Genomic DNA, 17,324 nt, shown 5'->3' with positions numbered 1-17,324 from the left:
GTTGAAAAAAAAAAATTAAAAAAAAAAAAACACAAAAAACGTCTTGTATATTTCATGACCCCTGTACACATGGTGTCTTTCAGGAGGTATTTAATATGACAGTTTTCATCTCTTTCATTGTGATTAGGAATTTTCTGTCAAAAATCTTAGAAGTAGCCGTAAGGGTCAGAATTGGATGTTTGTGAAGTAACACTCCTCTGACTTTTTAAACTTTTCAGTAGGACCCTGATAAATGCAGGGATAGCATATTGAAAGATAAAATGATATACCTCTGATGTTTTCCCCTCATTTACCAACCAAAACCATGTTTTAGCTCAGTACTACTGAAGGCAGTTAACAATAATAGCACATTTAGTTCTGGCTCACATCCTCAAACATCTAAACGACAAATTTATTTTATTTTATTTTATTTTATTTTATTTTATTTTATTTTATTTTATTTTATTTTATTTTATTATTTTATTTTTATTTTATTTTATTTTTTATTTTTTATTTCATTTCATTTTATTTCATTTTATTTTAACTTTATGTTACGTTTGTTCATTTTTGAGAGAGAGAGAGTGTGTGTGAGCAGGGGAGAGGCAGAGAGAGAAGGGTACACAGGATCTGAAGCTATCAGCACAGAGTCTGATGTGGGGCTTGAACCCACAAATTGCGAGATCGTGACCTGAGCTGAAGTTGGATGCTTAACTGAGTGAGCCATCCACAAGCCCGAGCAACAAATTATTTTAGATTAGACATGAGGAACACCTTCCTAATAATATAATGTGTTTTAACAGGAGAGGCTAGAGAAGGATGAGTTATAGTACAGTTTTCTTTAGGAGTTTTGTGTGGTGTATATATAATCAACTGAGAGAGCATATACTTTTTTGAACTAATGGACTTGGTGATTTAAAGACAGTCTTCAGAAATACTAGGCTCAGTTAAAGATTATATTTCCTTGTTATTTTGGGTAGCATCTTGAAAATCCTTGGGATGTAACTGATAACCCTTATGGCTGCCAGGAGACATGTCAGTTAAATGACCTCATGTTAAAAAAATATGTACTGTAATGTTTATGAAGTATTTAATATCATCTATACAAGGTTACTTATTATGCATTATTAACACAAATAATATTCTTTACCTGCTCAGAGTTTGCATCCTAAATGAAAATCATCTAAATGAAATTCAGAAGTGTAGTTCTTAAACTATCTTGTTTAGGGAGGGATTGTGGTAGGTCTGTTTTGGAGAGATTGGTAAAGTGGGGACAACTGTAAGTAGTACAGATGTAAGCTTCTCCACTGAGTTTATAGTTTTAACTTAGAAAAATTTAAATTATCGAGTTTTCTCAAAATAAAATTTAGCACTTAGTGTGATATTAGACCTACTTGGTATATGATTAAATAGTTAATAAATTATACTTCTATAATAGAAAGAGATTAATTTGGCAGCATTTATGACATTTAAAACATTAAGGTCCAAGTAAATAGAAATTCTTAGTATAACTAATTTTGTTTAGCATAATAGTCTACATTTTTTTTTCTCTTAAGAGCATTACAACATTGTGAAGGATTGATTCAGCAGTATAACCGTGCTGAGAACAGTATATGCTTACCTGACAGTAAGCCTCTGCCTCACCAGAATGTAACCAACCATGTGGGCAAAGCAGTGGAAGACTGTATGAGGGCCATCATTGGGGTGTTGCTCAATTTAACTAATGACAATGGTAAGTTATATTTTCTACATGTATTCTCATTGAAAGATTGTATATTACATGTAAAAACAAGTTATTCCCCTTATTTCTTTCCTCGATGTAGTGATTTTTTAATTGCCATCATGTATAGGTTTAACTACTTGTAGGTTTTTGTTTTTTTTTTTTTTTTTAAGTTTACTTTTGAGAATGAGCATGTGTGGGAGCAGGGGAGGGGCAGAGAGAGAGGGAGAGAGCGAGAATCCCAAGCAGGCTGTACTCTATCATCATGGAACTTCAAACTGCCAAACTGTGAGATCATGACATGGGCTGAAATCAAGAGTTTGATGCTTTACTGAGCCATTCAGGCACCCCAGTATTTTTAGGGTCAGCCTGGTAGCTTGGTTTGGAAATAGTATGGTCAAAAATATATTTTAATAAAGAAATAGTTATGTATTTCTAACTTTTTATATCAGTGTTAATGAATATTGGTTGGTAGTGTCCTAGAGAAGAATCCATAACAATTTTCATATTCCTAACATTCCTAACTCTTTCAGAGTGGGGCAGCACCAAAACGGGAGAACAGGATGGCTTGATTGGCACAGCAATGAACTGTGTGCTTCAGGTTCCAAAGTACCTACCTCAGGAGCAGAGATTTGATATCCGAGTGCTGGTGAGTTGGAGTGACTATTTCAGAAATTAGTATTTAATCTATTAAAATGATAAAAACTTCATCTTAGTTTTGGGTTTAAGAACCAGCTGTTCAATATATTGAGGGTTTCAGTGGATTACTTGTGAACACACCTCATATTATACAAAAGAGAGCCAGGAAGGGCTCTGTGCAAAAATAAAAAAAGTATTAAGTATGAAAACAATCTAAAAGTTAAAAAAAAAAAAAACTAACAAACCTAAAGGTTGTGATTTTTAAAAAGCAGTGAAATCATTGTGAAGATCATTATCTTTCACATTGGTTTTTAACCATTTAGTGGATGGCAGAACACAGGTTTCTAGCTGCCAATAAAAGTTATGTATACTGTGTTGATTTGCTTTTAATTCTCACCTGTGGTAATATGCATGTTTTAATTTTTGTAGGGCTTAGGTCTACTGATAAATCTAGTGGAGTATAGTGCTCGGAATCGGCACTGTCTTGTCAACATGGAAACATCATGTTCTTTTGATTCTTCCCTCTGTAGTGGAGAAGGAGATGATAGTTTAAGGATAGCTGGACAAATTCATGCCGTTCAGGCTTTAGTGCAGGTAAGCAACAACTTCTAAACAAGTTAACACCTTCAGTTTGTTGCGTTGTCCAACTTCTTCATCATTTGCACCTTTCCCGCCTCTCTCCCTCCCCTTTTCTTTTGTGGGTATATATGGGTGTCTCTATCTAGCTTACCCTCGCCAGTTCACTGAAAGGTACACCGGGTTAGAATGTATACCCTTCCTTACTGCACTCCACTGACAGTTTAACTATAATAATCACTCCTTAGGCATTGTTAGTGAAAAGCAGAAACCAGGCGTATTTGTTTTATCAAAAGATTGCAGGTCAAGAATCCGTTTCCAGCCCCAATCCCATCCAGTTCAAGTCCTCTAGCATTTACTTCTTCGTGTGATCTGTGTCTCAGACTTTTGTGTTTCTAAATATTGGGCCATACCTTTCCCGTTTTTGGAAGCGGGGGTGGGGTGCACACTTTTCAGAGTATGTCTGTGGAGTAATTTCCTGGCTTAGGAATTGTGTTAAGAATGACTATATTTAAAAATTAATGTCCCTGTGGGGCATCTGGCTGGCTCAGTTGGAGGAGCATGATCGTGGAGTTGGGAGTTTGAACCCCACATTGTGTGAAGAGATTAAGTAAACTTAAAAATAAATAAATAAATAAAAATTGATGTCCTCAATTCAGTGGATCCCGGTCACCAAACACACTCCCTGTCCTCAATTTATGCTTTTCCCAAAAAACTGCATGGCTGTGTTTCTTGAACAATAGTGGGCACTGTAGTTTTTCTTTTTCAGTCTAACAGGTTAGGTTCCTAACTACCTTTTTCTTTCCTTAAATGACAATTTGCATGTTCAGAATTGATAATGAACTATCCTTTTCATTGTTTCCAAAACTTTTACTATCCTGTTAATCCTTTTGGTCTTTTTGAAAATACCTTTTTTTTTTCTTTTAATGTTTATTTTACTTTTGAAATACAGAGACAGAGTGCAGGCAGGGGAGGGGCAGAGAGAGGGAGACACAGGATCCAAAGCAGGCTTCAGGCTCTGAGCTGTCAGCACAGAGCCCCAACATGGGGCTTGAACTCACGAAGTGTGAGATCATGACCTGAGCCAAAGTCAGTGCTTAACCAGCTGAGCCACCCAGGCACCCCTGAAACTACCTTTTTAAAGAAGGTAATCAGTCCACAACAACTTGATCTTTTCCTGAGTCATAACTATGACCCCATCATTCTCTTATCAAATATTTTGATCCCAGGGGTTCTTTTATACTCTTAAAAATTATTGGGGACTTAAAAAGAATTTTTGGTTTGGGGTGCCCCGGTGGCTTAGTTGGTTAAGGGTCCGACTTCAGCTCAGGTCATGATCTCATGGTTCATGGTCGAGCCTTGCATCAGGCTCTGTGCTGATAGCTTGGAGCCTGGAGCCTGCTTCAGATTCTGTGTCTCCCTCTCTTTCTGCCCTTTCCCTGCTCATGCTCTCGCTCTCTCTCGCTCACTCACTCGCTCTCTCAAAAATAAAAATAAGCATTAAAAAAAAATTATAAAAAGAATTTTTTGTTTGTGTGTTTGATCTATTGATATTTACTGAATTTGAAATCAAAGCAGAAAATTATAAAACAGAGGCCTTCGTTCCCTTAGCCATCAAAGCACTAACATAATCACATGGTATGTAGATTCTGGAAAACACTGTACATTCATGAGAGAATGAAAGAAGTCAGTTGACCTCTTATTGTTATGAATGTGATTTTTGACCTCACAGATTTTCTAAAGGGATTTTGGGGACTCCTAGAGATTCTTGAACCAATTTTAAGAAATATGGCTTTTGTATAAAGCTCAAATTTTATTTTCTTAAGGGTATTAAAAGTTTCTATACCACTCTTCTGTATACTCAGCAACTTTTTGAGATTTACTTGGCATTTGATTTTCAGGTAGTTGTTTTTAGTAACTTGGAGTTTTCCCCAGATTCTATCAGTAAATACTTTCTGTACATTCAGCACTAGCCCAGCACAAGGAAAATAAAGTACATGAAGGCAAGGAATTCAGTACGTTCCCTTTTGACTTAAGAGTTTTCCCTGTGTACTTCCACTGACAATTACATTTTCATTGTTAATAATATTACTTGAGATCGATCCAGTTCTGAGTGTTTTCTCTGAGACCTTTTGCTTTTTATTTTTACCGGTGCTTGTTTATCTCTTTAGATTTCTTTTAAAGAAGCCATGTTGCTTTTCCCTAATATTACATAGGTGTGTGCACGCGCGTGTGTGTGTGTGTGAATGTTATATAATTTTATAGTGTCCTTTCTTAATTTTATCCCGTCTGCTCAGGCTTAAAAAAAAAATTTTTTTTTTAAATCAAGTTTGTATTTTTGCTTGAAATATCCTGTCATTATTATCCAATTTAAGGGCACATGTTGAGATTTGCATTCTTACAAACAGAATGCCTATAACATTAGTAGATACATTTAATTTACTTGATTGAATCCCAATAGCATTTATACTTTCTTTTTTGCCTTCAGGTGGATGTAAAACAAAGCCTTTTATCGTAACTTACCCTTTTAACCAGACAGCATGCTTCTTAGGGTTAGTGATTTTGAAAGCAAACAGATCTTATATTTGGGTACATACATGTTGGTTGGTGTTCTTTTAATGATCTTCAAAAAAAATTTTATCAGCTGTTCCTTGAGCGAGAACGAGCAGCTCAGTTGGCAGAAAGTAAAACAGATGAATTGATCAAAGATGCTCCCACCACTCAGCATGATAAGAGTGGAGAGTGGCAAGAAACAAGTGGAGAAATACAGTGGGTATCAACTGAAAAGACCGATGGTACAGAAGAGAAACAGAAGAAGGAGGAGGACGATGAAGAACTTGACCTCAATAAAGGTACATTTATTTTAAGTCGTGTATTCAAATTGAAAATGTTTCCCTCTTAACACCTTTTTAATTCGTGTGTTGTCATAATCTTGCTATGATTGTTTGGCCTCTCTAGTTCAGTGCAGACAAGCTTTCATATTTCAGTGCTCACAGGAATTCTTCTTTGCTGGTTTCCTAGTGGTGAGGAAGGCACGTGTGCAGTGTACGAAAGGTCTGCCTTTCCCAGGCTGGGCTTTACTCAGTGAAAAGAGAGTGGTTGAACATTGGGACTCCTAAAGGTTTTTACAGTTTTGAGATTTTTTTATGGGTCTCACTTTATAAAGTGAGATCTGTTATCAAAATTACAGTAACAGTTCTCAAATGGTATTAGCTTGCAAGCACTGTAAGGAATAAACTGATGGAGTCATTACATTTATTATCCACTGTTGTCAGCAGCTGATACTGGGTTTACTTTTTATGCGCGTACTGCAAAATAGCCATTTGTAACTTCATGTCACTCTGGTTATGAAATTAAATAATATGGTTAGCTTTACCAAGCTAGGAGGCAAGCCCCAGCAAATGTCTTTTTCTGAGCCTAGTCTTTCTCTTATGTCCACGGTTCCACTAATGCCATTAGTTCTAATATTGTAAAAAATTGCTGTCCCATTCTCTAAATTTTTTAAAATATAGTGTTTATTTTTGAGAGAGAGAGAGAGACAGAGCATGAGCAGGGGAGGGGCAGAGAGAGGGAGACACAGAATCTGAAGCAGGCTCCAGGCTCTGAGCCATCAGCACAGTGCCCACCACGGGGCTTGAACTCCTGAATTGCGAGATCATAACCTGAGCCGAAGTTGGTCGCTTAACCAACTGAGCCACCCAGGCGCCCCAGCTGTTCCGTTTTCTCAGTGTTCATGTTTCCTTTGGGATAATCTTTTTGGTTGTGTAGCATTCTTTTTAAATAATAGCTTTATTGGCATAAGTGTTAGCTTGTGAGGACCTGCTGTAACTGTAGACGAGCAGCTTAAACAACAGAAGTTGATTCTGTCCCACTTCTGGGGGCTGTAGGTCCAAGATCAAGGTGTCAGGGTTGGTCTCAGAGCTGATCTCTCCTTGGATTGTAGATGGCCATCTTCTCCCTGTCTTTTTACATGGTCTTCACTCGATGTATCTTTGTTCTCATTTCCTTTTATGAGGATAACAGACAGATGAGGACCCACCCCAGTGACCTCATTTAAACTAACTTCCTGTTTAATTAAACACCCTATCCACCTCCTACCCTGAGGCACTGGGGGTTAGGAGCTCAGCATATTCAGGGGGTGGGGTAATAGTTCAGCCCACAACAAGATAAAATTCAGCCTTTTAAAGGAAACTTTGGAGTAGTTTTCACTGTATTCACAAGGTGCAACCATTACCACAGCCTAATTTCAGAACATGTCATCATCCCCAAAAGAAACCCTATGCCCATTTAGCAGCCACCACTCTCTGTTCTCCCCTCCCCGGCCAGTGGCAACCACTAATTCTGTCTCTGGATTTGCCTATTCTAGACATTTCCTGTAAATGGAATAATAACAGTAGCCCTTTGTGACTGGCTTCTTTCACTTAGCCCAATGTTTTCAATGTTTTTCATGTTATAACATGTTACCAGTACATAAGTTCCTTTTTATGGCCAAATAGTATTCCGTTGTTGGTATGTACCACACTTTAGTCTTCAGTTGATGGACATTCAGGTTGGGTCCACCTGTGGCTCTTATGAATAATGCTGCCATGACATAACATTCACATACAAGTTTTTGTGTGAACATATATTTTCAGTTCTCTTGGGTATATACCTAAGAGTGGAAGGTGCCGGATTATTTGTTAACTCATTGTTTAGCATTTTAGGGAACTATCAAACTGTTTTCCAAAGTGACTGCCTCATTTTACATCCCTGCCAGCCACATAACAAGGGTTCTAGTTTCTCCAAATCCTTACGAATAGTTGTCTTTTTCATTTTAGCCATCCTAGTGGGTGTGAAGGTATATGTTACTTGATTTGCAGTTCCCTGTTAAATAAATGGTGTTGAGCATGTTTTCACCTGCTTATTGCTCATTTACCTATCTATGTTGTCTTTTCACTTTCTTGATGGTGTCTTTTGAAATGCAAAAGTTTTGAGTTTGACGAAGTTTGGTTTATCTAATTTTGTCACTTGTGGATTTGGTGTGGTGGCTAAGAAGCCATTTCCTAACCCAAGGTCATAAAGATTTAGTCCTGTATTTTTGTCTAAGAGTTTTATGGTTTTCATGCTTATATTAAGGTCCCTCTTCTATTTGAGTTATTTTTTTGTTAATTTGTGTGGATATCCCATTTTTCTAGTGGCATTTATCGATGTTTAAGCAGTTCTGAAGAAAAGATAACAGAATTGGTGGTTTTGTGGGGTGGTTTCTTGTTTGTTTTGATATACTGTTACAGTTTTTTGTTTAAACATTCTTAGCCCTTCAGCATGCTGGCAAACACATGGAAGATTGCATTGTGGCCTCGTACACAGCGCTGCTTCTCGGGTGTCTCTGCCAGGAGAGTCCAGTAAGTAATGGTTCAGTATTATGTGTCTTGAAAAGATTCCATTGTGACAACTTCGTACCATTACCTAATTTACTTATGTATTACTTTATTTTCATCTTCATGTTAAAGCTTTCAAATATTTGATGACTTTTTTAAAAAAGCATATTTATTTTGAAAGAGAGTGGGAGAAGGAGAGAGAGGATGTAGGACTCAAAACTCATGAACCATGAGATCATGACCTGAGCCCAAGTCAAGAATTGGGCACTTAACCAACTGAGCCACCCAGGCACCCTTATTTGGTGAACTTTTAAAGGTATTAATTATTTCTTACTCCAAAATAAGAGTACATCGGATTTAATGAGAAAGGTTTTTTTTTGTTTGTTTTTTTAATGTTAGTTTTTGAGAGACAGAGACAGCATGAGCGGGAGAGGGCAGAGAGAGAGAGAGAGAGGGAGACCCAGAATATGGAGCAAGCTCCAGGCTCTGAGCTGTCAGCACAGAGCCCAATGCGGGGCTCGAACTCACGAGCCATGAGATCATGACCTGAGCCGAAGTCGGATGCTCAATTGACTAAGCCACCCAGGCGCCCCAATGAGAAAGTTTTTGATGGATGGATGAATTTATTGAAATGGCTTTGGTTGAAGTAAAAGCATAGTAGGGGCGCCTGGGTGGCTCAGTCGGTTAAGCGTCCGACTTCGGCTCAGGTCACGATCTCGCAGTCCGTGAGTTCGAGCCCCGCGTTGGGCTCTGGGCTGATGGCTCAGAGCCTGGAGCCTGCTTCCAATTCTGTGTCTCCCTCTCTCTCTGCCCCTCCCCCATTCATGCTCTGTCTCTCTCTGTCTCAAAAATAAATAAAAAACATTAAAAAAAAGTAAAAAAAAAAAAAAGTAAAAGCATAATATAAAACCTGTGCTGAGCTGGCTTTAGTCTCAGGGGGGTGGGGGAGTGGGGGGAAGGAAAAAATCTAGTCTCAGTGATATTAAGGACTCAGATAATGTGTCTTTAAACCCTACTGCCCTCTGCATGTTGTTTTGTCTTGTGCTTGGTCTCCTCCTGGCCCCATACTGGCTCTAGCTACCAGTCTCCTCTAGTTAAATAAGGTCCAATAGAAGAAGGTAGCCTTCCTCCTGTATATTTCTTTTTAAGAGCAGAGTTCCGCCCCCCATCCCTCCACACCCACTGCACCAGGTAGACGTCCTCTTATCTTGGCCAACTTTGGCTCACATGGCTTTTGTTTAAACAACTTACTTACTGGCAGGGAAAATGGGATTACTATGTAAGATTTAGATTATGATGGTTTAACTAGAAGTATTAGTGTCCAGATGGTAGGGCTGAGTCAGCATGAGGGCAGACAGTTCTGGCTAATGGGACAGTCATTGGGAGGACTTTTTAAGGGGAAGGTCTAGTGAAGAGCCAAATTTTAAAATGAAAGGGAAGTTCTTTTCCTTAGGAGCCAAGGGCATTCAGGAGGCAAGAATGGAAGTCTATTCTATAGTGAAATTTTGGGTTAGCTTCTCGCTCTCTTTTTTTAATGTTTGAGAGAGCATGTGCAAGCAGGGGAAGGGGCAGAGAGAGAGGAGACAGAATCCCAAATTAGGCTCCATGTGGATCTCACAAACCCTGAGATTATGACCTGAGCCAAAATCAAGAGGTGGACGCTTGACTGACTGAGCCACCCAGGTGCCCCAAGTTTGCTTCTCTTTTGTGTTAAATGTTTTTTCTGTTCCTTTCTTGTCCATCTCTTCCATATTTATATTCTAGTCAAACTCTGATCTAAATGCAGACTAGCGTGCTCCGTTGTGGCCCTTCCTGGCACATGGCTTTCAAGATCAAGACCAAAGTTCTCATCATGGCTCTAGAGGCCCTGCAAGATTTTTTCAGCTCAGCCCTTTTCTTTGTTTCCTTAAATTCAGAGATTTAAAAAAGTTTTGGTTTTTTTTTATGTTTAATTTTTGAGAGAGAGAGAGAGAGGGGGCAAGCAAGCACGAGCAGAGGCAGAGAGAGGCAGACAGAATCCAAAGCAGGCTCTAGGCTCTAAGATGTCAGCACAGAGCCCAGTATGGGACTGGAACCCACCAACCCTGAGATCATGACCTGAGCTGAAGTCAGACGCTTAACCTACTAAGCCACCCAGGCGCCCCCTTGAATTCAGAGATTTTAAGGGCAGATGAGAAATGCTTATCAAGCAGAGGGGAAAGAGGAAGAGGCAGTTGTCAAAAACAGTGGGCATACTATTTAAATTTAACAATTTTTAGGTATTCTGTTTTGCACACACCCTAGTTTCATTTATATTCTTTCTTAAATAACAGGTCTAGAAATTAATTTGTGGTATTACCACATATGATTTACCTTTGGCCATTTTTCTCATGTATAAATTTCTGTTTGTCTGTATCTCTTATCTCTAAAGAGGTCATAAGGTCCTTAAATTGTAGGCAGTGTTGTGAATTCATAGAACCCTGGATGTCTTTATTTCCTTGGGGCATTATTATGATTAACCCCAGAAAGCTAGCTGATACATAAAACATAATGGAAATTGGTTTGCTGAATGTGTAAGTAAAAGAGACACAAGAAAGCAGGTGGTTATATTATAGTAAAAGCTGCCTGTAGGAAAGGGCTGCATGCTTCGGAAGCCCAGGAGCTTAGGTCATTTTCCATTGCATACCATGTATCTAGTGCATTGTAATAGTCTCCTCACTCGTTTTTGTCTTTCCTGCTCTCTTGACTCCATTCCTGAAATCTTGGACACTGCACCATAGCTAGCTTTCTTAAGACCACCTTTCTTGTCTCCCAGTCATTTAGGGAATCATAACTTTGTTTATGGCTTCATGTAAAACTTGTTAAAACTGCCTTCTCCATTTTCCAAATCTGTTCTTCCCCTTGGGTACTTTTCTAAGTTTCCCAAATAGGCCATGCCATTTCTCATTTTTTTTCTTTTTATTTAAGTAATCTCTACAACCCAACATGAGGCTTAAACTCACGACCCCGAGATTGAGTCGCATGTTCTTCTGACAGAGCCCCTCTCATTTTTTTCTTTTTGTACTTGCTGCTGTTTAAAAGTAAATGCTGTGACTATCCTTCCCACGCCCCAGCCACTATATGTTGCATTCTGTTTTGATGGAAAGGGATTTGATTATTGAGGCTTTCACTCAAAACCTTGGATCTAATCATTTATTCTGTGTCATAGAAATCGCTTTTCTACTGAGCAGTCTTCATAGCACCATAGCTACTGCTTTTGCCACCACTATGCTAGCACGCTGCTCTCCTAGAAATTGCTTAAAGACATTCTTAAATTAGCTTTCATTTAGCTCTATAGTTTCCATCATGATTGCCCTTATAACATTCATCATTTCAGTATATTTTTTAAGCATTTTGTAAAAATCTGTTTTAGGTGCAAGATTAACTCCGGAGTAAATATGCACAGCTGAGGGCTTACGGTGGCTTTCAGTGGGGAGGTGGTTCACTTAGATTATGGGCGATTGATAGCACATAACTTAGCGTCGTTATTTTAGTAACATTTATTAGATCTTTTCTGAAACTGTATCCATACATTATTTTGTTTCTTTATAATTTCAAAAGTACCCTGACAGGATTTTTTTTTACAAAGGGAGAGAGGGGACTGCTGGCAAATGTCTTAAAAGCATAGCATGTAATCTCATTTCCTGCCCCCATCACAAAAATCCAAAATTCAGCCCCCACCTTCTGGCCCCAAACTCAGGACAACATATTTTCTTTTGTGCTTTTTATTGTAGGTGAACCTTCTTAAAAGAGCCTTTCCTTTTATTATGAACCTTTAAAACGGTTCAAAAATATATTGAAATAGAACAGGTTTTTTAAGCAAGTTATATATTTTCCTTGTAACAGATTGGTTATATATATATATATATAGTTTGGCTGCTTCTTGCTAACAGTGAAGGGAAACACCTTAATGTCCTTTCTTGGCATTGCTGACATTCTCTCTCTCATGAAACTAGAATATCTTTGGAAAGATCTAGTTAATTCCTAGCCTACATAGGAACATGAGGAATTTTTTTTTTTTTATTTCATAAGCACTTCTGAGGACATTTTCAACTTCTCTCTTGTCTTCTTGACATGCCTGCCCCCCGCCCTCAACAGTGCATTTTGTTATCTCAGGCATTTTTCTCTGTACGTTTACAAAAGTAACTAAGGACACAAGTGTTTCATTGTAGCCTTTCCCAGTTTTACCTTTCTGAGGATGGGATGGAGTAGGGAATGGACACATACACCGGCAGATTTAGGAGGGTAGAAAAGGAAATTGCACATTAACCAAGGAGTTCAAGGACCTTGTGGAAGTTTCGAACAGGGTGTGTGCCAAAACCAACAACCCAGTGCCGGGGGCAGACTCCTGTTTTCTGCTGCCTGACCCATGTTTCTTTGATCTGTTTCCTCAGATCAATGTGACCACGGTGCGGGAATATCTGCCAGAAGGGGACTTTTCAATAATGACAGAGATGCTCAAAAAATTCCTGAGCTTCATGAATCTTACTGTAAGTAGCTTCTGTTGCAGCTTGTGTGGTCTTAAATATGATACTGTCATTAAACGGTAGGAATTAAAATGCTGTATGGCCATAGTGACTAGAAGCGGAAAGGGATTCTCTTTTAATATGTTCTTTTTAAGATAATTGTTCATTATTATGGCCAAATATATTGGCATTATGTTATCAAAGCCACAATTTAATCTTCATATGTTCTGATTCATAGTGTTCAGTTTAGTAAAGCCAAAGATTCTAAGCTTTGATTTGATGCTTGATAAAATTGGTTAAATATTAACTGTTACTTCCTTTCTGCCCCTCCCCACCTTCCCTTCAGTGTGCTGTTGGAACCACAGGCCAGAAATCTATCTCTAGAGTGATTGAATACTTGGAACATTGCTAGCTGCTTTACCTTTGCTTCAGGTGCTCGGTAATGCTGGAGCTATTCTTAGACAAAGAAAAGTCATGAAAGAAGTCCTTGAAGATATACCAAGAACATTCATCAGTATCATTCATGTTTGGATTTTTAAGGCCACCTGATTTCTTCGTCATGCATTCTGCATTTGCTAAATGACAGTTACTACATCAATCTGCAACTATCAAAAATGAGGGAAAAGGTTCAGGCTGTTAACAATTCCATGCAGTATTTAAATACACTTAACTTTGGCAGAGTTTATACTCTCCCCTCTTCTCTTGCTTCATTCTGGGCAAGTTTTAAGGGGAAAATTTGTGCTGCTGTTAGTGCAACTGCTGTGTATGTTGAGCCACTGTTGTCATGCCAGCCAGGTGCAAAGGCAGCTTAGCTACTGAGGTATCGAATGTTTTGAGGACATTCTAGACAACAGCTTAGTTCCTTTTTCAGGCTCATTTGCTTTTGCTTTTTTGTTGAATGATTCCAATCGTAAATAAAGCTTTTAATAATTTTGTGAATTTTTTTTTGTTGTTGTTCCCTGAACTACTGTCTATATTTAAAATTAGATGGAATCCAAAGACACAAGGGATTAATAGTATATTTTTTTATTTTTGATTTGGTTTGGGTTGTTGAGCTGTTTTTCACTTTTGAGACCATGACCATATTATCATACCATAATGAGTCATAGCTATAGACACAAGAAAACAAACAACAGTTTGAGGGAATATTATGTAAGATGATGTGCCCTGTTAAAGGATGAAGCAAAATAGACAAACAAACCCAGGGTAGTTTACGCTTAATGCTAGAGGAGGCTCTTGAAACACTGTTTTGAGGGAGGGCTCTCTAGATATATTTTCTAATGTTCAGTACAATAAATATAAGGAAGCTAAAACACCAATGTGGAATTCATGTTTCCAGATAATGTGTATATTCTTCTACAGAGTGACAGGATCAAATGCATAAACGCAAAGCCTTAAATTGCTGGTTCAGAGAAGATCCTTTTTTTCATTCAAATTCTTAGTTCATAGAACAGTGTGTTTGGAAAACAGTCATGGAACACACAAAACACATTTTATATATTTAATTTCACAACATTGCAACTCTTTCTTATGTTAATTATTGTTCAGACCACTGGTTAAACTTTTTTTGTTGATTGGGCCTGAATACAGGCTTTCCAGAGATTTCTTTCATTAATACTTTTAAATACCTTTCAGGTAGTTATATCATGTTTCTTCATTGGATTTGTAAAACTTGAAGCCATAAAAATATATTAGTTTGGTGTGTATTGAGGAAAATAGCTAAAAGTCTAATTGTTATCCATTTAGACTTTGTTATTTCCTTGTATAAAGTGACAAATCGGGGCTCTTGTATCAGTGCCAGCTGTAATGTTTTTTAATGCAGTGGCTGCCTTCTATTGTCTTCCTATTTTTGATAATGCAGATTGTTGGGAAATCTATAAGGAAGTAACTGATTCCAGGCAAATTGTTTTCTTCCTCCTACCCACCCAACCCCCACCCATCACCTCTTAACAGCATAGTTCTAGTTATGCCAGTGTAACTTGGGAAGGACCGAGGTTTTATTTGCCCTGAGTATAAATGCTAGCGTAGTGACCTATTTTAAAAGTATATCAGTAAATGATATCCATAAAATTGAATTAGTTAGATATATTTTGTTTAATAATTTTAAAATGCATTGATATTAATCATTGGCTTTAGGAATTGAACAGATTTTTGGTTAAAAAACCTGACTTGTGGCAGATGGTAAAGAATCTTCTAAAATGTTTGGATGAGAACAGGGCGAACTACATTTTTCTGTTACACTGGTAATCATTTGAGAATTGATTTACCTCCGTGTTTAACAGTTTTTTTTTGTTTTTTAAATAATAACTAATTGTCAAGCACTGATAGAGATGCAGATTGTGGTGGGGGTGGTGGGGGAGAAATCACCTCACCAACTGCAGTGCATTTGTGTGTTTTTAACCCTCAGAGAACTCTGCATTTTAGGGTACTTGAGGCTGACTTGCAAATTAAAGTTTTAAAGTAACCTTTTTTCCATTGTAAATATTTCTGTAAATACTACCAATTGGAAATTAGAACAGTAGAGTACTTTTCTGAATCCAATCCTATTTTTATTTTATACAGTATTTCTCAGCTGTGATCTTTGGAGCAAAAGCCAACGGCAGGAAAAAAATAGTTTGTACCAGTTTCATGAAGTATGTCTTTGGGTTTTTGTAAATAATTTTAACTCAAATAAAATTGCTACTTTCAATACACATGTTGTCTTTAACATAAATCTATTGAACTGTTTTGGAGGAAGAAAGCTCATGAACTTGATATAGCTGACTAAGGGGAGATACGATGTGTTACGTGAATTTCCCTTTCAACATACGCATAAAAATTTAACCAGTTTTTGTTAAATGTTACATAACTTCTCCCTTCCTCATACTCATCCGAATGTCAACTCTTAACTTGGATTCGTTTAGGGATGGTGATTTTCTGCTTGTATGTAGTTAGGCCCGTGATGCATTTGTTAAGTTGCCTTAGTCTTTTTGCCCCTCTGAATATGACCCAAGACTTTGTTGATTTGTTTTACAGCTGCTTTTAGTTTTTCAGTTTTCTTAGATGTCAGATTCTAAGTTTCCTGCACAAGTGGATTCGTCAACCTCTCCTCACTGCTTTCAAAACTAGATTCGAAGGGGCCTCTCCCGTGAGCTCGCATCCACTCTCCCCTTTTGCACACATACACAACATGTATAACCATGTGGAAGCGGGCAGGCTATGCATATAGAAAGACCTAAATCACACACATACATTTGGAAAATAAGTGCTGATGTATGAGCAGTTTCCCAAACAACTTGTATCTTGCTTACTCAGCCACAAACGGGGCTCTCCCTGACCTCAGGACCGTGAAGACTAAACGGAACCATGCATATGAAGCATTAGCACCGTTTCAAACCTAGGTCTTGGTAAATGGTAGCTTTCGCCAAACAATTCTGTTTCCACGGTCAGGAAATGAAAATGTTCTAAACAGAGTAGACTGTGACTCTGTCCACACCTGGGATAATAGCTTTCCTATTGCTGAGGTCCTTGGGTTTGGGTCCCTTTAACTGCAAGTCTCTAAAATTATTTCTAAAGTAGTTAATACCTTGTTAGTGACTAAAGCAGGGAGAAAATGGAACAAACCAGTGTGATTAAAATGTTTCAAACGTACCACTGGTATTTTGTTACATTAGAAGGAAGAACTGGAAGAGTTTGCATAATTCAGTGTCCATTAATCTGATATTGGATGCACAGATTAAAATTTTTCTAGATGAAGTTATTTTTTTTTTTTTTAGTGGTCTTCACACCCAACATGGGGCTTGAACTCAAAACCCTGAGAACAAGGGTCCCATGTCTTCCAACTGAGCCAGCCAGGCTCCCCTAGAAAAATCTTTGAACAAAGAAGAATATCAAGTGTCCTGGTCAAACGTCTCTTCCCTTAGCTTCTGTGCCATTTGAATACCCCAAAGGCCCTGTACTGGTGTGAGCAAAAATAGAAAACAGTATCTGTGTATTACCTAGTTTTCAATGGTCTGAAATGAACTGTTTGCTAGCCACAGTTGTATTACAGAGGGTGCGGGTAGATGGAACTATGCTGTTGGAAGGTTCATAAATCTTTAAAGTAGTTTAATAGTAGATTGTAATAAAGATGCATGTTCTAACCCCTACAGCCTCTAGTAAAAAACAATGTGAAAGCATATAGCCAGAGCTGCTTACAAGAATGAAAATGGAACACTGAAAAGTATTTGAGTATACCAAAGGAAGACGGGGAAGAGTAACAAAAACCAAAACCTATGAGAACAATAGAAAACAAATACCAAGAGCAAATAGATTTAAGTAAAAGCAAAGAAATCCTTTTATAAGACAGGAAGAAGTCAAGAATATCCACTAAATCTAACAGTACCAATAATTCTAATGAATGTAAGTAACCAAATAATCCCAATGACAAGGCAGAGATTGTCAGACTCAAAAGGAGATGTGCTAGGGGTGTCTGGGGAGCTCCGTCAGTCAAGCATCTGCTTTCGGCTCAGGTCATGATCTCACAGTTCTTGAATTCAAGCCCTGCAATTGGGCTCTGCACGGACAGTGCAGAGCCTGCTTAAGATCCTCTGT

General features: G+C 38.1%; 1 protein-coding gene across 2 annotated transcripts in view; it reads left to right on the top strand.

The window, feature by feature from the left end:
* The window catches only part of WAPL (WAPL cohesin release factor), a 95,311-nt gene extending 79,866 nt beyond the window's left edge, over positions 1-15,445 (top strand). For both annotated transcript variants that reach the window (XM_045437905.1, XM_045437904.1), the window contains exons 13-19: positions 1,533-1,708; positions 2,230-2,345; positions 2,765-2,929; positions 5,556-5,763; positions 8,204-8,292; positions 12,681-12,776; positions 13,099-15,445. In XM_045437905.1, coding sequence (XP_045293861.1) covers positions 1,533-1,708; positions 2,230-2,345; positions 2,765-2,929; positions 5,556-5,763; positions 8,204-8,292; positions 12,681-12,776; positions 13,099-13,164 — 916 coding nt within the window. In that variant the 3' untranslated portion in view covers positions 13,165-15,445. The remainder of the gene's footprint in view (positions 1-1,532; positions 1,709-2,229; positions 2,346-2,764; positions 2,930-5,555; positions 5,764-8,203; positions 8,293-12,680; positions 12,777-13,098) is intronic.
* The last annotated feature ends 1,879 nt before the right edge of the window (positions 15,446-17,324 follow it).

Source organism: Leopardus geoffroyi, chromosome D2 (assembly GCF_018350155.1).
Source record: "Leopardus geoffroyi isolate Oge1 chromosome D2, O.geoffroyi_Oge1_pat1.0, whole genome shotgun sequence".
NCBI lineage: Eukaryota > Metazoa > Chordata > Mammalia > Carnivora > Felidae > Leopardus > Leopardus geoffroyi.
This window is presented reverse-complemented; position numbering and strand designations above follow the sequence as displayed.